This window comes from Corvus moneduloides, chromosome 3, assembly GCF_009650955.1.
Source record: "Corvus moneduloides isolate bCorMon1 chromosome 3, bCorMon1.pri, whole genome shotgun sequence".
In the NCBI taxonomy this organism is placed as follows: domain Eukaryota; kingdom Metazoa; phylum Chordata; class Aves; order Passeriformes; family Corvidae; genus Corvus; species Corvus moneduloides.
In genome coordinates, this window is record NC_045478.1 from 61,536,083 (window position 1) to 61,557,784 (window position 21,702).

Genomic DNA, 21,702 nt, shown 5'->3' on the forward strand with positions numbered 1-21,702 from the left:
CCTGGCATTGTACAGTACCTGAGGCATTCTTTTGCCCATCTCTTTCTGCAGCACGATATGACCACGCAGCATCACAGTGCAGCGAGCTGGGAATGCATTGCTGGAGACTGTCTAGTCCAATTCCTGGCTCAGAGGAATCACCTAAAGATGATTGCTAAGGGCCATCACAAAAGGAGACCCTTCTATCTCTCTGGGCACCCTTTTCCAGTGTTGGATGATCTTCACATTATAAAATATTTTGTCTGTGCTCAGATGGAATTTCATGTGGTTTAATTTGTGCCCACTGCCTTTCGCCCTGACAGTGGCAACAACTGAAAAGAGTCTGTCTCCCTCATCTTCTTTCCCTCCCATGATATGTGTTCTGTGATGGGAGAAGGTGGATGAGATGTCACTTTGCTCAGACACCCAGCACCCACCAGAAGCAGGGCCTCTGCAGCTGGGCACTGGGCACATTTCAGTTGTCAAGAGCCATCCAAGACTCCAGGTTTATTCCCAATTTCTTATATGTATTGGGTGAAGAAATTTGAGAAATGATACAGCAAGGACATGCCTTTCACTGCAGAGCTTTTGCAGCTAAAACTCCTGGCTCATCTTTACTGGGCCCTAGCTCTCATGTCCCTTTAAGAACTTTGTGCTGCAGTATTTAGGTGTCATTCTGCTAATGTCTTCATTTCTGCAGGCATACAGGTGATACGAAATTTATCTCCTGCTGTCTTCCATTCCTACACATTTGCGCACAACTTCAGAATGTTACCATTTTAAATAGGTGAAAAATGTGCATGTGAGGAAAGGATGTGTTTTCAGGCATTTTTTAGCCAGATTTTGCAACACTTTTGGGACTAAGGTATTTATCTCCTCTACAGGTAAAGACTGAATGCTGCTAAGACAGAAAGATTTGCTTCTTGTCAGATTCTATTTTATTTTTCACTCACCTCTTCACAACTTGTGTCATCCATGGAAAGGTGAACAAAAATGTTATACTCTAGAGATGAGCAAAAAGTGCTGTCCATTTTGTGGTGACAGGGCACATAAAAGCTTGAAAGTTTAGGCATTTGTGTGAAAGCAGAAAAGACTGAATTCTAGTCTGCCCTTACAAGATTAATTTTTCCTTACATTAAATCTGAAAATAGGAGAAGAAACTACAGCTCAAAAATGTCTTCTTTGTATCTGTCTGTCTATCTATCTATCTATAACCAAAATGCTGCAGCATCATGCTTTCTTCCAGTAATTCTTTCTCCCCTTTCCCCCATGGTCTCCATACCTGCCTGCACAATACTTCAAGTTTAGCAAAGGAGTCAAAATTGTAACGATGTGTTTTAACCTGCCGCTCTATGTCCAGGAGAGCTTCCCAGACAATTTCTGAATTGTTTATGAAGAGAATAATACAGCTGTGAATGTCCCACTTCTTGGATAGCCTTGTGAGCACTTACATAAAAAAGTGGAATCTGGTAGGTTTAATTCAAGCTGTTCTTTAAAACCTCCTTTCTAAAACCAAAGGAATGGAAAAAACCACAATTACAACATCAATAAATAGCAGTCTCCCAGGAATTACAACATGCCAGAAAACAAAAAAAGCCTGACCTGAGTAACCTGTGTGCAAACTACATCCACATCTGCATGATCCCTGATCAGAAGAGCTCTCTAGCACACCTCTCCCCCCCCACCCCGGCCCACCAAGGATACCTTTGATACAAGACACGGACAATACTTTCCTACTTTACTTTTCCTTTTCCTGTCTTTCCAAAAAGTTAAATGTGCCAGTGTTATTCAGACCTCACTGTGGTCAAATCCATTTGCTGCGTCTCAGGTCTGTAAATAGATTCTTACTTGAACAAAGCAGTTTTGACTAGTTCATTTCTGGAATGACATATTAGGTGGCACTGAACAATAGATGTTACAGCTTTCAGCTCTCTGCTTTTAGAGCAATCATTTACTAAAATTCTGATTTCTATCACTTAACCAGGCCTTAGTTTATGACAAATCTTCAGTGCTTCAGCTTGCAGTTATTCATTTCCTTTTATCTTGTTTCACAGATTTTTATCTACTGGTTTCTGGGAAGACAAATTAATTCTCTAAATCATTCCTATTTATTTATCTATTGGGGAATATTATTAAAATATTCTAATGTTCTTAATATTATTACCACAGCATAACTTCTCCCAAATACAGGTTGTACCCCTATGTCCCTCTGGGTCTAATTGTGGCCGAACAGTGCAACAACAATAGAATTCAGCTGGCTGTAGTGCATTACACAACATGCTGCCAAGATTAAAACCACTCAGCCAGTACCTAGACAAGCTCCCTTATGCAGGGAACTCTGTGCCTGTAATACACACAACCCAAAAGACAAATGACCCCTTCCTGCACTCCCTTTCCCCCCCTCAATTTAGACAAACACTGTTCTAGATGAATTCTGCATTTGACTGCTGCCAAACCACCCAGCTTAAACCAAAACTCACTATTTTGCTTTTTTTCCTTTCCATCATCTATTGCTTTAAACACCAAATAAAATATGGTATATTCCAGAAAGGGAGCAGATCAATGGTTTCTATTGCTTCAGAATCTACATTTTTTCTCTTTGACTTGCTCTTAGTTCTCAGAATCGTCCTACAGTTGCTAAGTCTTGATAGCATCTGTAGTTTTAGTAACCAGTTTCTGTCACGCCTTTGAACACAGAGACACACATCCACTCAGATGCACATGATGATGATGAGCATGCTGAGAGATGCTATCACTTGTAAACAGATCTCTCAACTACAAATTACACAAGACGAAGGGCCAGGGATGACTGTTCATAAACAATCCTAGCATCTTTGTTCTCATTCAATAATCAGATGCAGAAAAAAGTTCTAAGGAAGGAGAGAGCAATACTGCAGGTGTTCACAGCATTTGCAGCAAAGCTGGAAGGGGGCAAACCAGTGGTGAGGAACAATTGATCTCTTGCAGAAAGAAGCTGTTATTGCTGCTGGAGCAGGGTGGGGAATAGGTAATGAGTGTCATTATGCTCACAGCTATGAGGAATAAGGCCACACTAGTTCTGTCAATATCATTTGTACTCCTAACACTGTCAGACATCTCTAAATACCACTTTGCAGTCTGCCTTCAGGTTTTGCAAAGCACGGTCCACAAATGAAGCTCCACAAACAGCTGCAGGAAGTCCAGGGCAAATTGTGCTCATTATTTTTCACTATTATCAATACAAGCATAATCACACAGTGCCTTGATACTACAGTCTGGAGTCACTGAGTAACCAGTTATCTTTAAACACTCACTAGCTCTGAGGTGACCACAGGCCAATAAGCAAGGTTCAGAGCTGCAAGGTATGTCAAGCTGCAGGGATGATTACACCTCTACAGAAGCTACTGCATTTATCTACAGTAGAAAACAGGAAAAAATACAACACAGTAATGACCTGAGCTCCCCAAGAGGCAAAGTCTACCATCTCTATGCTTGAACACATGCCTTCAATTGAGACACAGAGTTTGGTAGCTCCTGCGCTGCCTTTCCTCATGCCAAGGCTCAAGGTGCATTACCAGAAATCAGTCCCTTGTGTTTGCAGAGCCCAAGTAGGTGATGTTTCATAAAGAGGAGAGATGTTAGGGGGTTGCAGGCTTAGCACAGAGACAGGGCATCTCACACTCCAACTTGAGCACTTCCTAAAGAGTTTCAGCATCCCATTATCAGGATGAGAAATATGTCCAGGCTGCCACACTGCCTAGTGCCACTGGCTGCAATGCTTGACATCTTTCTTGGTGTGTTTTCTCCCCCACTACAGTTGCCCAATTTAACCTGGTTCATGCTGTGGTGATAAAAGCTATGTTGATATCTCATGGGGATTTGCAACTCAAGCTAGACCTTCAAGTCACTGGCACTCTTGGGATGGAACTTGAAAAGAGCCTGCTGACTTATTTACATTTTGCCTTCCTTGTGACAGTTTTCAAGATCAAGATCCACTTCTGCAAAATCACATTTGAAATTATAATGGAATTGGTCAGATCTATGGCTACAGATCAGAGCTTGAAGGTAGGAACATAAGAAACTTTGAAACACCTGGAAGGAAGGAAATCATAGCACAGACACTGTCCACCATCAGCAAGGCAGAGGAGAGACAGTTCATGTATGTCCTGTAGGTAATAATCAGCCAAAAATGCACTGAATTTTAAAGGACTACTGACACTTGATGATGTGATCTTCCACACTCTTTTCTTCCTGGAAAATAGGAGACAATCCTTATTTCTCCCTAAATTAGTCTGGTTTTTTTTTCCTTTACAGTGTTTTTTAAAAAAGAAAATAAAAATATCTTTCAACAAAAAATTAACCAGCAGACCCAGAGACTGGCTGATGAAAGGATGTCTAAAGCATGCATAGACCTAGACTAATAGATCCAATAAACTACTGAATTATTCATGTAGGTGCACTGATTACCACTGATTAAATTATGTCACCAAAGACAACAATACCAGAAAAGAGAGGAGGGGTCAATTTTATGTAAGGCCTTTTTCAAGTAACATCTCTTCCTGGTAGCCCAAATGTGTGTTCTTTATCTTTGTCTATTAAGAAACAGTGATTATGAATGTTAATCTAGCCTCGCATAACTTCTGAATAGCAAAGAAGGAAACTCAGCCTAGAAAAGAACACATACTTGTGTCAGTGTCAGACATTGAAAATATTTTGTGAACATACAAAATCCTTTTCACAAAAATGTTAATGTTATACTTACCTGAAAAGGAAGCCTTATTTTGGCTCTTCCAAATGCTGGAGTTCAGCTTGTGGTTCCCTACCTCTAATCACCCTCTCCTCTTAACAGGTCAAAAGATGATATGCCAGAAAGTAATTCTACATAACAGCAACTAATGTGCTTGTAGTTTTTTCTGGCTTTTTTATTTCTGTCATGCAAGCCAATATATTCTAAGCAAAAACATCTAACTTAGAAGAAAAATTCACACTGCGTGTGTCATGGCTTCAAAACCCCCAAGCTTATTAAAGAGCAGTAACTTAAGAGCCACAATCTATATTTTTTTTCATAATTGAGAAGAATCCTGTTCTTTCAAAGTCGAGTTCTGACAGATAAGATGGGCAAAGTGCCACTGAGTAGACTACAAGTTTTCACAATAGTTCTGGAAAGTTAATGAGTTTTCAATTTGCTCTGTTTTTCTGCTATTTATGCTTGTGTTTCGGGCCTATTCCACTAAAATAATGATGGGTAAAATAACAATGGGTAAAACATAAATATCTATTTTGGTATTGAGCTGCTATGGAAAGTATTAGGAAGTTTCCAGTATACCCATAGGAAAAAATCTGCTTCAGTGTGGACTGGTACAACCCCAATTTTCAAAGGCTGCACATGGATGCAGACACACAAACACAGACAGAAAAAAACCACACAGGTGAGAGGGAACTTCAAGAAGCAGCTTGAAAAGAAGAAAAACTTGAAGTGATAAATCATTAATCCAAAACATCTACTGCTTGCAATATCAGCACAACTTCTAACAGAGTATCTTCCCATGTATTCTGCCAGTTGTCGTTTTCCAGATCTTCTCATTCAAACATATACCTAATACCATTAATTTGTTACAGCATTTTTAATTATTTTTTGAAGTGCAGCATATGGATGTCTTCTATTTTTTTTTTATACCATACATATCTCCTTCTAAACTTAGAGGTTTCCATAGTTGTCATTAAAAAGCACGTAGACAAAATATTTTATGGTATCTATAATAAATGCAAAGAAATCAATACAAACAAAACTTGGCTTAGCAAACTGTACATACATAAATATGTTCTTTGTTTTTCAACTTGACATTCAACATTTTTTCCTCATAAAAACTTCTGCAATCTTATTTATTACATCCATTTTTTTTTTACACCTTAAAAAAGTGCTTCTCAGATTTACACCTTGTGCATCCAAAGCAAAAGTTAGAACACCATGCCTGAAACAGAAACCACAGGGAATAATACATTGCCATACAAGATTCTTTAAAATTGTATGTTACAAATGCTCTAAAATTCCTTAAGCATTGGTTATTTTGTATACTGTAGATACTGAGAGGGTGTTTAACAAAGACTGGCTAATGGGTCATTTAGAGCAGCACACAGGAAAGGATCTACAGTATCAAGTCCTTGGCTATGCATAGTACAGGGCAATGACCTGGATATAAAGTGGCTAAAAGATCCCAAAAGCTGTACAGAAGAGGTTTCCCTCATACACGTTGCATCCTCCTTAGTACCCAGGATGCGAGTATTGAAATGATGCTACTCAGGTGTACGCTACGCAGTTTGATACTGATACACTGATGTGTTTCGAGCTGAGTGCCAGCAGAGAAAGATACGGGCACAGTGGTGGCTACAGCAGACAGGTAAAGCTGCCATGCTGAAAACCCTGTCACCCTTTAAAACCATCTTGCTCCTAGCCAGCACTCCAGCAAGGTCTCCCGCTGTCTCACAGGTCTCCTTCACAATGGAGGAGGACCATTCATGTACTTTAGCATGGGGTGGAAAGAGCGGGCAAAGTTGTTTGCCATAGCACAGCTGTAATCCTCCTCAGTCATTGGCACCAGGCACGCCAGCCCGATCAGGAGCAGCAAGAGGAGCTGAAGTGGCAGAGCAGCTCTGAGGACTCTGAGGAAGAAGGAAGGGCACCGCCACGCCGGCCCAGCCTCAGAAGGGGAGGAACCTGAGCCACCTCTTGTGGACCTGAGAAAAGAAGATGGACACTTGAATACACTAAAACATTACTGCAGCAAGCAGAGGCAGTCAACCTCCCCCGAAGGCTGGTTTACAAGCTGCACAGACTTGGATTGACAACTGCAGAGGTATTTTCACTGAACGTGCTATTTCCCCAACACTCTTAAGAAACCCCGTATTTCTAGACTGGGTAGGAAAACACCAAATGATCACAATAGAAGGGGCTTTGTGACCCCACAGCCCTTTTATCATTTATGGGGAGGACTCTCCACTTAAAGCACTGTGCTAGAGAACGGGAAAATAAAAGGTGGGCCATACCTGTCGTATTTGTTCAATGCATGCTGTCTAAAAAGGAAGCCTTCTTGTTTAAAATGCCCAACTGATTTGCAGAAGTTTCTACATTTGTTTATGTATAAGGTATCCATGAGGGTATAATGCATTGAGATTCAGTTACATCATCTTCAGTCAATCAATACACCAATATGCAGGTAATGGGGACTTATTTTCTACAAAGCACATTGTATTTTGATTCTTGCACAGAATCAGCAGTTAAAATCTATCTGCTCAACTGACTTGACCCTATCACCTCCCAAGTGATTTACTCCCGTATGTTGATGGATCTTACTTGAAATGGCACATACCTATCACATGTCTGTGAGGCAGGAGAGATCTAACACAAGTATTTGCAAAGGGACACTTCAAAAATCCATTCTATTACTTTAATGGAGGATAAAGACATAAATTTCACATTTCTCTTTTTGACTGAAACTGTAGAGAGCTGGAAAGAGTGACTAGGAAAGATTAAATCTGATGGTCTCAGTGTGCTAATTAAATGGCATGGGAAAATACTGTATTTCAGCACAAGCCAAAACCAGAAGAACTCAGAGCCTTCAAGTAACTTGCTTCAAGAACTCTGCCATTAGGACATTAGGTCATGAATTTTGTCTCAGATCTGTTCCTATAATACATTTGCATGGTTGCTATGATTATGAAGCCTCAGAAAACCTATGGTTTCCTAGAGTTTAAGAGATAAAAATGCTCATAAGGAGATGTGGGAAATCAGGCGTATTGGCCGAGGTCAAATGCTCCCCAGTAAAGTAAGTATGGGGTGATGGTTCCCTATTGTTTCTTTGACTTCCCCTTGCTCTTTTGATCCTGTCTCTCTAATAAATCTGAATCTGTGTGGGGAAGTATCCAAAAATGAAAGTATCATCTTCGAAACAATGCCAGGCTTAGCAAGGGTTTCCTTCCCATATGTTCAGAAAAGAATTATTTCTATGCTTGAGATTATTTTATTTTCTTGTTCATCTATGTGTAGCACTCCACTATGAAGACTTGAACAAAGCCAGGCAGATTTGGTAAAGTTCAGATGACCAACGCATACATGAACACTCAGATATGCTGAATTATTAGCTTGAACTAAATATCCCAGGAAGCAGTGATGATCAAAACATCAGATCTTGAGGTTTCTGAATCCACACTGTTGTAGCCCAGATGGAAAGTTGCTTATCGCATAACGTAGGATCGCGTATTATAAAGAAGATATTGAAAGGACATGGCACATTGAACAGCATCAGAGCATTCCACATTAAAGTTCAATTAGATCAGGACTTCTGCTGTCTGAGAATACTAAGACAGAAAGTTAATGGACTGAGGTAGGAACAAAGGGAACAAGGAGTGCTTAATTACCTTCCAAGCATTTGATTGCACACCTTACCTATGTACAAGGCTCTCATTGTATAAACGTTGTTAATCCAAATAAAAAAATGGCCACATTTCTGCAGTTGCTAACTGGTGTTTGGTAATGAGCAAAGTGTCACTTTGTTCACTGGCCCAAAGCTACTCTGGGGCAACACTGGGTGTCAGAATGGGAATTTCCAAAAGGCTGAACCAAAAGGGAGCAAAGTTAATACCTGTTTTTTCTGTTCTTTTCCTATGCCTTTAGTAGCACAGTCTAGCACTTGCTTTGTGTTTTCAAAAAAAAAAAAAAAAAAGAAGAGAAATGCTATATGTAAACTTGCATGGCTGATCTCAAAAAGGAGCATAAACTTTCTTTCAAAAAAAAATTCACAGCAAACCATTTTTTCTGCAGTGAAGTAGGGTACTGAAGAATAATGTGTGGAAACAAATAAGAAAATAGTGAAATGTTACAAAAGCATTTTTAGAAGGGGAGTTACACGAAATTTGAGTGCTGTACTGCCTGTAGTTATGGCAGATACACCACTGCAATGTACATAACTGGCTGAAAAATGGAATGGGTCACCTTAGAGTGGATTTGGTAAGGAGACATGGTTAAAAATACATATTGTTAATAAAAAAAGCTCACTATTTTTAAGGACAGAACACCTATTTAGTCTGGCAGGAGAAGGGAAAGCTGAAATACTGTGTGCCACTTCGGAGAAAAATGTAATTTCTGTTCTTGGGCTTGCCTCTTCAGCCGTCTCTTCTGACTGCTCCACCATTTTTCACACTGTGAGGAGGGAAGGAGGTAGGGCCATCTGCTACATCCACTACACAATTCCTACTTAGCAAATGAAAGAGGGAAGCACAGCTGCAGTCCTGGCCAACAGTAAGCTTCTTCATGGCAAGAAATTTTATGTATTAACCTAAGTGCAAGCAATAGTTCACCTTACTTTGAGAGTTTGTAATGTCAGTGACACTGGAACTCTTCTCTAAGCATTTCAAGAGAGGAGAAGCTAATTTACCAGGCTATAGATAGGATGGTCAAAGTGAACTTTAATTTCAGCTCAGAGGGGAACCTTCTTGTAAAGATGATTGCTATTTTTTTCGCAAGGAAAATATCATTGATGTAACCTATCTGTATTGCAGTAAGCATCTGAAAGAAAGCTTTCAAAAAGGAATTTATCAGTCAAGTGAAGCTGATAGAAATAAATAAAGTGAGTTTAATGGTAAGTGACCAATGGAATGGAGAAAACAGGCTTACATTAAAAAAAGAGGCACTGCTGGCCTAGTAGGATGTTATTTACTGCAGTAATTCAAGAATGGGCCTTAATTTAATACCTTTATTAAAAGACTATTGCACAAAATATAAGAATAGTGAATTTCATCTATTTGATGACAGATGCTGAAGGTCTTTGCAAATACCAGACATGATTGGCTTCTTGCACAGAAAAAAAGTGAGTGAATCCAGTAAGTTTAAGAAGCAGCAGTTATATATGGTGTTTAAGTAACAAGCTCCAAGTGAGAGTGAGGGAGATAACTGGGAAAAGAATCATGGCAAGCCAAACCCAAACCTACTGTGTAGCCATGAATACCATTTTGTGGGCAAAGGCACAAAGAGTGATGTGGTTTGGTCTGCTCCAGGAACAGCAAGTGACCTTTAAAGATCCACTAGTCATTCGGGGAGGCTTCGGGAGAGCAGGAAATGGAGGTTGGCACTCTGGCACCAAGACTTGAATAGAGCTGCTCAAGAGAGACAATGTAAACAACCCTGAGAAAAATGAACCCCTATTTTAATCTTTTAACATTTTAATCACTATAAAAAAATTCACAGGCACAGATCCAGGTGTGCAGTTATGACAGCTCTGCTAAACTGATGAAAAAGGACGAATTGCTTCTTGGATTTGCTTTCCCACCTAAGCACACGATTACTAGTACCGCTTGGATGAGGCTCCAGTTAAATCCACAATGTCTAGTCTTGCTTAGCACCTTGCTTAGCATCACACTATACATGCCTGTCTTTTTGTGGTGATAATGGAGAAGGCAAAGTGGTATGACACTTGTTACACACAAAGCATGGCCCCTCTAATTTTTTAGATGAACTTTCCTCCACAACTTCTTGTGTGAAAAACCTTTTAGGACTGACTTTATTTTGCCTTTATACTAAAGTCTAACAGGGTTTGCTGATCCAGTGCAAGATCAAACACAAAGTACTCTGATCAGAGGCATGTCAAAATATTAAAGAACGTAGTGACAGCTTGTACTGCATTATCAGTTAAGACCACATTATACATCAACCACAACCTGTCTGGCTTGTGCATTTGATTAAGTTTCCTATTCAGCAGTGACTCATTTGTATTCCATGCTTGTCTGAATGACAAATTGAACATTGTGTTGTGCTGCTACAAGATGTGTTAATAAACAGTGCTGGAAAGCCTTGATCTGAAAGGTGCTGCACCAATGCCACTGCTAGAACAGTAGCTGATCCCAAAGCTGCAAAGCACTGCTAGCTGCTCTTTGAGCAACCAGAAACACTACAACCAGAAACCTCTGAAGGCTGGCAGAAGTGGTTTGCCTATGCAGGAGAGTGGAAAAGCGCACACAGTGTGTTCCTTGAGTACAATGGTGCTAGTGCAAGCATGCTGATCTGTCAAAGGCATCGTCCCCTCCTCCTCGCTGTTAGTGGCTGCAGAGTAAAGCCCCTCTCCTCACTTTTTTTCCTCCCTACAAGAAACTAAACGCCAAGCATCATAGCAGACTGGAGCTGAATAATTAGTTCTCTTTCTCCATCAGACAAAAAGATGGAGTTTATATGTATGCTCTATCTTCTATGTGGTTTCCTTTTGTTTCAAAGGCAAAAAAAAATCCTTAAAAATAGTCAGCTTCTTAGTGCGTGTGGAAGCAGTAAAAGATGCTTTACCTGTTCCATCTGTTACATGGCTTTACAACTGTGCCACTTAACTCACAGTCCCTAAGTACACATGTAAAGCAAATGTTTTAAAAGAAGTGTTTATGTAAGTATCTACGTGGTAAGTAGTTTTGCTCTTTACTTCATTTATAATGAGAATAATTTTGCTGACTAAAGTCTTGATTTTGCTCATGAAAAAAATAATACTTTTAAGGTATTTTTTTGTCTGCTTGTTTGTGGCTCAACCACTGTATTAAATCCAGTGTTCTTTGACTCTAACAGGAGTTATTTTAAAAAAAATTACTTAATTTTGTATTTTATTCTTTCCAACATAAAATCTTTGACTCTAACAGGAGCTATTTTAAAAATAGATCAGTTCATTTTTGATATGCAGAGAATAAATGAGATTTAGGTTAAATGAGATTTATTAGATATAATAAGAACAAATATACCTTAATCACACTTTCTGATTATTTTAGCAGTGTGTAAGATGCTAAATTAGCAAAAGACGTCCTCTTTATACACGTTGGCTTGCTCATTTGCCTTTTTTTTCTTTTTTTAACTTCATAGTTGTAGAGACTAGTAAACCAATCAGTGAAAGAGCAAAGGTACACACATCACACTGACAACAACAAGAATGCAGAAGCACTGTTAGCTGCAGAGATGACAGGTTGCTGGAGACACTGTGGAAAGCAAGGAGCTGTAGCTGCAAGCCTGCTCTCTACTGGTCAGACAGAGATGGGGCAATGCTGCTCCCGGAGCAATGCAGGGATGTGAGCACTGGGCGAGCCATGGCAATGTTAGCATGTTATATTGCAGTCGTCTGAGGAGGGGAGAGAAAGTGATCCCAAGTCTCAATACTCTCAAATTCTGACTCTTAGTTTTGAGGCTAAAGTATTGAAAACCCACAAACTGAACAAAACGTTTCAGAGAAAAAAAAAAAAAAGAAGAAAAAAAGAAAGAAAGAAAGAAAGAAAAGGATGTTAGTATGTCTCATCCAGATCTGTGGGTTTTGTGAATTCTAGAATATGATATTGGCCTATTCCCTGCCTTAATTTAATATCTAGAGGTAAAGAGGATGATAGAAAGTGTTTGCCATGAACTTACTAGCATTCCTCATAAATCATGCCAAAATAAAATAATCATTAAGTATCATGAGTGTAAACACACCATCACCCTGCTCAGGCATATGAAAAATAAATGTTGATTACATGGGATTTCTGTGAAGCAAAAGCTGCAGGTGTCCAAGGATTAGTCTGTATCTCTATTTAACAAAGAATCTGAAGTAATTGAAAGCCCCTTTTGCCAAACAATTAACAAAAGGGAAGTTACCACTTGTGTAAGTCCTGACCACCTGATGGAGTCAGTGCAGGCTGAGAGGAATCACGGCCAATTTCTATCATCCCCTTGGTGTTCTAGAACAGAGTGCGGAAACCAGGAGAATAAGGTACCTGCTATGTGGACTGCTGACAGAGGGTCCAGGCTGTGAGAGACTACATTTGCCCCGTGGCTGTTTGCAATGAACAGGGGGTAAAGAAAGAAGAATGTTCAGTCCAGGCAAATAAAGACAAGCTACTGATGAAACTAAATTAAAAATGCAGCAAAGGAAACATAAAAAAAAAAAAAAAAATCAAGTGAAGTGACCAATACCCATAAATCAAGGAAACTGGCTTTTCTTTGCACCTAGCTGAGTATGAAAATTATTGGAACGTACATAGGGAACTCAAAAATAACAGTTTAGACATTATGTTTATGAACAGTAGCTCTGGGTTTTAAAAAAAGTCTCTAGAAATTTAGTTCAAATAATTTGTAATATGAAGTAGATGAAATCTAATTAAGTTGGATATGGAAAAATACATAGATTTAAAAATGCACATGCAGAAAAATGAATATTCTCAAGGAAAAAGGTCCAAGACCCTCCTTTGACAAGTTTTGCCTCTCCTCCACCCCACAATTTTGAAGGCCAAATAACTGGAGGTGCATTCTTGCACTCACAGCTATTTGCTGGATTATTTAATGCAGTTAGATATTTATAATTCTGATTGTATTTTTTTATTAGTGTTTATTTATTTAGTATTAGCATATTTGGCACTGAAATTCTAAACAATATCACTTCAGTCTTCAAAATTGTGAAGATGCAGAACCCAGAAGTTTGAAAACTATACCCAAGGAATCATACAACTTAGCTATGAATTATGGACAAAAAAAAAAAGAAAAAAAGTAGTCATGTACATGAACAATAACAAATTAGAGATAGGCAAATCCTTATTAAAATATTAAGATGAAACCTACCATAATTCTAAATGCTCTCTAGACAAAGATTTTATGGTAAAATACTTCTCCATTTCCTGTAATGGTTAGGCAACCTTCAGTTACATCTGTGATATCAGAATTACTATAAATTATTTAGGTTTAAATTTAAAAGAAAAAAGCATTGACCTCTGAAATAAAATGTTAAGTTTATATTCTCCTTTGGAAAAGCCAGTATTCCTTTACATTCTCATACTAGCATCTAAAAGGAAACTAGTGAATGTAAACAAAAATTAAAAAAATAAACCAATTTCAAGAGCCATAAATTTATCAAGACAGAACTCAGAGGCTTTACAAAAAAGTGCAAATGGAAAAACAAAGCAAAACAAAACCAAACCAATCTGATTGTCTTAAGAACTAAGGAAAAAAGCAAATTAATCAACCAATAGAATTGCAGAAAAAGACAAAATAATTGCAGTTCCAATTTGGGCTCAGATTATGGAAGTGTTAAGTACTAGGCATGTATTGCTATATTTCTTGAATTTTGTGCCAGCGATGTAGATGGACAACTCCAGAGCTGCCACCATAGCCACAGGTCCTGCACAACTAACTGGTTTGAGTAATGTTTTGTGCCCTTCAGCTCTACTTAGCCATTCATCCAAAGTCTCAATAAGACCATCTGCAACCTGCATCAGAAATGACAAAAAAACTTATTGAGATTCTTGATGAAGCAGCTCTGAAGAGAAGGCCAAACAGAAATGGAGGACTGATTATACCAGACAAGACCAGACTTTGGGGTGCTGCCATCACTAGAGCAAAATACAAGAGACACGACATGCCATACCATGGTAAACCAATCACACTGACAGCCCTGGTTTCAGATAGTATTTACCACTTCTGGTTTCATGCAGGATGGGATATGCAGCAGGGTTGGGGAAAGCAGCTGTGTTTTGCTTTTGGTTTATGCCATTTCCTTTCCTAACAAGTGAGAAGGGGTGACTTCCAGCTGGCTAGAACTGCTGTAGACATCTAGAGCTCCCACCCAAGAGGTGGAAGAAAATAAATGACATGAAATTACCGTTCTCTGTCTGCTTGGAGTGCTTCTTCCAGATACAGGACTCACTGAGCCTGATGTGTCTAATTCATCAGAAGACCATGAGGACAATTCCTAAAGTTCAGAAGGAACGGAGCTCAGAAATACAGCAATTAGCTGTACAGATAAGCAAACTACAAAAATTACCCTAAGTGAAATTCCAGCAGAGTTATTTCCAAGGCAAATAAAATAAAGCAGCTAAATTTTGTTACCAAATTTTTAAAAGACTAAGGCATTACATGTTTTCTCTGTCAGCCCTAAAGGAAAAGAAAAGCAAACAGTAGTTAAAACTTCATTATTTTTTAGGTGACATATTTTCCACCCAAGTCAATACAGGGGAAAAAACAGTTGTTCTTCACTGGCTGTGAATTACAAGAAGAGTTTGGTACTACCATGATTTTAATTAAACAGGCAGAAATCCACTAGAAGGAGTGAAGAGCTGAGTTCTTGTGCTTTAAGTTCCTACTAATCCAAGACTTTTAAAAAAAGGTTAACTAAAGGAGAGCCTTGAAATCTTTGCTTTATATCTGTCACTGCTTGCAAAGATGTATGTGTAACTCCCTCTCATACACCCTGAGATGCACGACAATTTGAAGATTTGGACTATAGCTCAAAGCTAAGAGACACATATGAGAGACTCCTACAGAATTTATTTTATGCTTTTTTTCCTCTCTTTGACAGAGTGTGCATTAACGTCCTTTCCAGTGACAACTGACACATTGTAATTTTCAGTACTGCAACTGGAATAATTATCTCATATACTTTGCCAGTTGACTGATTCAGTAATAGCAGGGTAAACAAACCAAGAAGTTCAGTAATTACTGCTATACAAACAGAAAAATATTAGTGAATTAAAAAACCCCATCATATCAGAAGAGATATTTACATTATGAAGTTTAAGATTACTTTATGGTATTAAAGATTACACGTTCCATCCTGATAAGCACCGCAAACCACAGAAACAGAGCAGCCAACAGCACTGTTCAGAGAAAGGCAGTCAAAACAGCAGGAAGCACGCTCACTGAACAGAAAGGAATAAAAAGACGTGACTTACCAGCTGGCTACTTGAAATGTCTAGAATTTTCTCTAGGTCTTTAATATGACGTGTGACCTCTTTCAAGAGGAGCTTCAATCTGTTTCCAATGACATGTACCTTTTCTTTGGCTTCGAGACAATCCTTGCCTTCAGCATTGACTAGCAGTTGGCAAGACATATCTTGCAGTGACACCACCTTCAACTGAGACTCCAGCAGTTCACGTCTGATTTGCTGTTGCCAAGGCAAGCATCAAATTTTTTTAACAGCAATTAAAAAAAAAAGGAAAAAAGCTAGAACTCATGAAACTCAACACTTGAAATTAAAGAAATGGAAAAAAAAGAGAAGCAATACAAATTTCTAATCTGACAGGAAGATATACAGAAGCCTAGTAGGTGCCTGAGATTTAAAATCATGTGTTGTGCTACTAATGAAAGTGAGTGGTGCTCCCTACCAAGGTAATGTCAGTCACTGACATAGGTCCCACAGCTCTGTGTTAGTACACAATGTACAGTGCTCACCCTCAAGAGAAAGAGAAATCTGATTAGACGTTTTTCTGGTGAAGTGTTTTGGGAGAGAAAAGGGTGATTATAGTCCTACCATCAGAAGTCTGTGATGATCCTGAAGTATTTCTGAGTCCAGGTTTGGATTGATGGGCACAATTTCATTTTTTCTTCTGTCAATATTCTCCAACCAAAGCAGCAAACCGTGGCTCAGTTCATGGAAATCCTGCAAATGATGAATCATCATTTCAACAGGCTAGCAAAATATTCCAGTCAAATTCAGGTTTTTAATTTATCCTCTGATACGTCCTACTAGCTAAATAGAGTAACTTCTACCAAGTGTACAATAGAATATTAGAATACTATTCCAGAGATGACAAATTTAGTAAATATTGGACTGTAAATAGATGTTTTAGGTAGCGCAGGTGCATCCTTGAGAAAAACATATGCCAAAGCTGTATTTTGGCTTCCACAGGCAAGTTTCAGATGGACTGTGAGCACACCAGATAAGTAAATGGTTTATATTTTCAATATGTGGTGGCTGACAATTTGAAACAGGCACAGTACAAACCTGGCACTGTATTAATGCATCCTGCAAGGAGCTGCGCCACTCTTCGATCATGCTGCACACGTGCTCCCAGCGCACGTTCATCTGAGTCAGGCGCTCCTGGAGCTTCTTGCTCTCCTCGCTGTCTGACTGAGTGAACTCTGAGCTGCACAGATTGATGGATAAGATGATGGCTTTGCGGTTATCAATTGCTTTCTGCAGCTCCTTGATGATAAGACAAAGGGGAAGAAAGAACGGAAATCGGTAAAACATGACTTTCAGGGAAAAAAAAAATAGAGAAGGCACCACAAGACTGCAATGATTTGCCATCAGCAGCTGCAGAAAGGCACCATATTGTAACATGTCCCTTTACTCTGGATATGATACTTCTGTGCTCACTCTGTGACTCTGCAAATGTTCACTCTTTAACATCTACTAAAATTTTACTGTGAGCATAAACAAGACCAAGCCAATTAAACTTGTAAAGTCTTAAAAGCCTGAAGTCAGAGTTGAATTTTAAAGATCTGGCTCATGTTTCAGATATTTTAAAGACAGAATAGGTCCAACAAAATTTAAAGACATAGCACAACTCTATTTGAACTCACAATAAAACTTTTGCCCTCACTTCACAGTTTTGCTGATTAACATGAAAACCAACATATTTTCAAGTGGAAACTGCTGTCATCAGTATTTTAAAAGAAAAGCTTTTACTGAGAGAAACAAAAACATACAAAGAGTATAAAGAACTTCAATTTATAGAAGCACAGCTTGTATAAAAACTCTGATTTGTTTACATTGGAAGCCACAAAAGAAACCCCACCTCCTTTGGTTTGGAGGGTACTAATGGGCTTTCAAAGAGGGGGTGAGATAAGAACAGAATTCTTATGAAATGTCCCTTTTTCCACCTACATTACAGCATTTACTGAAAAGCACGATGTCACAGTAACCTTTGTAGTACTTATGGCAGCTATATTTGGATTACAGTGAAGATCAGCATTGACATGCTTCTCATGGATCACTGCTGGAAACAGCCCTTACTGTCTGTTCACCTCATCCCTGGCATGAAGCACAGTGCATTTTGACATTGGGTCCCATATTTTCGTGCCCACGCTTGTAAGATACTAGTAACTGAATGTGAAGTTGTGGGCCACCACATTTGCAGATCTTTATAGCTGTAAAATATATGAGAGAGATGAAAAAGTAACATTCAGATCTTGATGCATCTGACATGACAGAAGAAGAAAAGGAATGTTGCAAAGGGGCATCAAATTTTTCCTATGTTGCACTGGTGACACTGGGTAGGTTACAACCCCTTTGGACTCTTTCCTTCCTCCACACAAAGCTGTATATCTCAATGAGGCATTTCTTTTGGAGCACCTATTTTGTTACCTATTTGAGTAGAAGAGAATTGATCTAACTCGGCACTTTTTTTTATTTCATCAGTTTGGGTGACATCAGGAGTTATCTGTACATTCTGGAACTACAGAATTGCCACAGAATTACTACTCCAAAACTTCATTTGGATTGCCAGTGGTACATTTTCCTGCCAAAAGGTGATTCAGAAAATCACTTTCCCAGTTACTTTATCAGCAGCAGCCTGCTATGTGAGGCAAACCAGCTGCAATTATTTGCAACCTCTTTAATATACCTGTTGCATTCAGTTTTACAAGGTAACTCACGGAAAAAAACCAGTAAAACTCACTTTCAGTTTTTTAATTCTGAGCTCAATAGTTTGTATGTCAGTGCTGAGATCAAGGCGGTGGAGCTTCTCCAGTTCCTCTTCAGTTTCTCCCAACCAAGCCCAGATGCTATTAAGGTCAGAGTTGAACTGCTGCCATTGCTGAAGGTTCTGCTTCATCCTCAGCTCCTTGCTTAGAGCTTGAGCCTGGATTAATTCCCATCTTTCAATTACACCTGGAATTACAAACACTAAATTCAACAAAAGCCAAAAAAATCCGCTAGCTACACGGACACAATTGCATGAATTGAATACTGTTTAGGACAAAAAGATGCTCCATAAAAACCCTAAGCCACAAACTTTAACCACATTAAAAACTAAGTTAGATTGAAGAAAGTGATGTTGGAGAGAAAGAATGAAGAATCTTGACGATTCCAGTCAGCAGGCAATTTTGTTGCTTTCTAATGTCAGACTTCTATGAGCAGAATTAAGCTGATACATGCAGGTCTCTAAAACCAGGTTATGCTGGCAAAAAAAGACATCTTAAATTACCGTAAGTGCAAACCAGACAAGAAATGTGAATATATCTAACTAACCACATATTATTTTCATAGGTAGTTGTGCCTATCACACTTTAATTGTCACAGCTCACTACATTTGCCTAAGCTACTGCTGATGCATTGGATAAACACCTGCACTAAAAAGAAATAAATTAGGGGCTATTTCTTCTTGCTAGATATCTTGAAATGCTATGGTAGAAGGACAAGTTGAATCATTCCATCAACTTAAAATTTAAAACAAAATAAAAGAGACTATATGGGTAGCATATTTTGTCAAGCTTAGAATTGAGATGACGCCTTTGTAGTCTCTGGAATAAATCCATGTTTTTACAATCCAGTATCTCTTGTTCTACACCTGATGTTTAAAATTAGGTGAATACTTCTATCACGTGAAAATAAATTTCTTTACTGTAGGCAGATAATCTTAGAGGTGAAAGCTAATATTAGAAGAAACAAATGCTGACTTAGGTGTTTTGTACAGCAATATAAGCAACCTTTTTCATGAGAAGTCTTACAACAAAAACCCATTGCATCCATAGGGACTTTCTGAAAGGCTTAGGGTTATGCCTCATGATATGAAGGGGTTCTTAAAATGGACTTGTATGCCTAAACTCTTCATAGGGCCTACACAAGGAGTGTGTATTACTTACTAATTCTTTCTATTCCTATTAAAAGATGTTAAACAGAACATGGTAACAGTCAGTCACGTAAATATATATGTCAGAAAATAATACCAATATTTAGAAAATCCTTGCATGTTTGCATCATTCCATAATTGCTGTTCATCAAATAACTACATGTTACTTACCAGCTGTTTGTGTTTCAGTACTGTTCATGTTAATGAGTCCTGAAAATTTTTCTTCTTCCTCCTTCAGTTTATATCCAAGCCTTCTTACCGAGTCTATGCTTCCACTGCATTCACCTAGCAGTTTCATCTGTGTTAACAAACAAAATATCCCTTTTCAATATGCAGTGTACAGGACCAATTGTATGGGCAGTATGAATTACAATGCAAATTTGAGAAATTTCCAAAAGTATAAGTGTGAAGAAAAAAATCTATTATTATAAAAATCTGTGCTGATCCTACAAAAAAAGTACATGGAGACAATAAAGGCTTAAAGCTTAAGTTAAGACTAAACAGAAATAACACAGTGCCATTATGCCAAATCGATCTAGATGTCTTAGGTGCCATCTTTTCTGCATTTTAAGACACTATGGGAAAGACGCTAGAAGACCAATAAAGAAAATTAACCTAAATGTAGAAATACTACTATGCATCCAAGCAGCTAATTTTTAAATTCTGTCTGTAATAAAATTACTTGAGTGGCTTAGAGAGAGATTTATCTTCCAGAAAACCTCTCTGAGAAAGCTTTTTAATCAGGGATTCCATACATGCAACCTTGTTTCTATGTTGCATGTTTATAATTCAATCACAATACTGTGCCTGAAGCTATAAAACCTGCTTTTAAAAGCAGAGGAAATTCAAACAAGGGTATCATCACTAGATGGATAAAAGCATGTGTGAGAAAGTACTTCTAGACATCTCCAACAATGTAACAGGAAAATAAATTCCTGAGAGTCATGTTCCTCTAATCTTATACTATTGTGAACACACTAATAACATAAACAACGATAGCATGTGATTAAGGGTAGCAAGCATATGAGTGAGTCTGGGAAGCAGTTGCAGCTAATTGCTCTGTTGAAGCAGCTGTATTTCCTTCAATGGCAAAGCTAAGATAAGCTTGAAATGCATTTTTGACTGGGGCTCCAAAACACACGCACATATCCTTTGTAAGTGGAATCCAGTTCTGGTCCTGTGGGTGTCTTGCTACGGATGATGTTTTCTGTTTGCTGTATTTGGAAGCGACTGGTGTCCAAGGCCTTGTCCAGCTGTCGGATATGTGCTTCCAGGGCACCTGGTTCACCTGTATCACAACCAAAAAAGAGTGACTGTCACCCCAATTTTTCCAAAGATTTTTTTTCCTTACCCAGGCAGAATTGATATTAGGAATACTATTTAGATTGGAGAGTAAAGGAGAAATGTGGCGGCAGCAGTATGAGTGCTACAATGTCAAAGGTAAGTGGTAACTAGTTACATTAGTGTTAGCAACCTTCAGCAGATGATGCCAATGAACAAGCTTGCCATAAGCATACTAGAGAAGAGTCCACAGTTTAAAGCAGGCTTGCAAATTATTCTGAAGTGACTTTTCCCCCACATTGAATGCCTTGCCTTTTTTTAAAGAGAAAGTTCTCAGCAAAGCATACGCTAACTTCACTGATTTTGGAAAACATCTTTTTCCCTTTCAAACACTGTCAGATAAAACCCTCTAACCCAAATCTCCATTTGTATGATCTAAATCCATATAAAAATTTGGTATCTTCATTTCTCTTTGTATTATTCCTCTCCACTAAAAAAGCAGCAGAATTTGGATCTCCATAAAAGGATCCTATTTATATACAATTTTAAAGACTAGAAGTGGTTTACAAATGCTAAGTGAGACTGTTATAATCATTGTCAAAATCCATAGATGACTGGACATCTTGGAGGCCCACAGCAAGTAGTCAATGACTGATTTGGGCAACCACAGTAAGCAGCAAAATTCACAGTATTTTTCCAATTAGGTACTTGAGAAAGATCATGCTTAACATATCTGCAAGATGGTATTACTCACTCAAGCTATTGGGAACCTATACCAATGTTTCTGAAGCAGGACTAACTTGTATTTTCCTTATAGAGGTCAGCTGAATTCTGTGATAAAAATTAGC

General features: G+C 38.5%; 1 protein-coding gene across 22 annotated transcripts in view; it reads right to left on the reverse strand.

Moving 5' to 3' along the window:
• Positions 1-4,859: 4,859 nt before the first annotated feature.
• Positions 4,860-21,702, reverse strand: part of SYNE1 (spectrin repeat containing nuclear envelope protein 1) — a 295,197-nt gene continuing 278,354 nt past the window's right edge. For 17 of the 22 annotated variants that reach the window (XM_032101881.1, XM_032101882.1, XM_032101866.1 and 14 more), the window contains 9 exons: positions 20,719-20,861; positions 19,745-19,871; positions 18,401-18,612; positions 16,723-16,923; positions 16,249-16,377; positions 15,670-15,882; positions 14,601-14,690; positions 12,724-12,782; positions 4,860-6,693 (listed from right to left, as the gene is read on the reverse strand). In XM_032101881.1, the coding sequence (XP_031957772.1) occupies positions 6,453-6,693; positions 12,724-12,782; positions 14,601-14,690; positions 15,670-15,882; positions 16,249-16,377; positions 16,723-16,923; positions 18,401-18,612; positions 19,745-19,871; positions 20,719-20,861 (1,415 nt within the window). In that variant the 3' untranslated portion in view covers positions 4,860-6,452. The remainder of the gene's footprint in view (positions 6,694-12,723; positions 12,783-14,600; positions 14,691-15,669; positions 15,883-16,248; positions 16,378-16,722; positions 16,924-18,400; positions 18,613-19,744; positions 19,872-20,718; positions 20,862-21,702) is intronic. The other 5 variants (XM_032101880.1, XM_032101871.1, XM_032101862.1 and 2 more) reach the window with 2 other exon arrangements.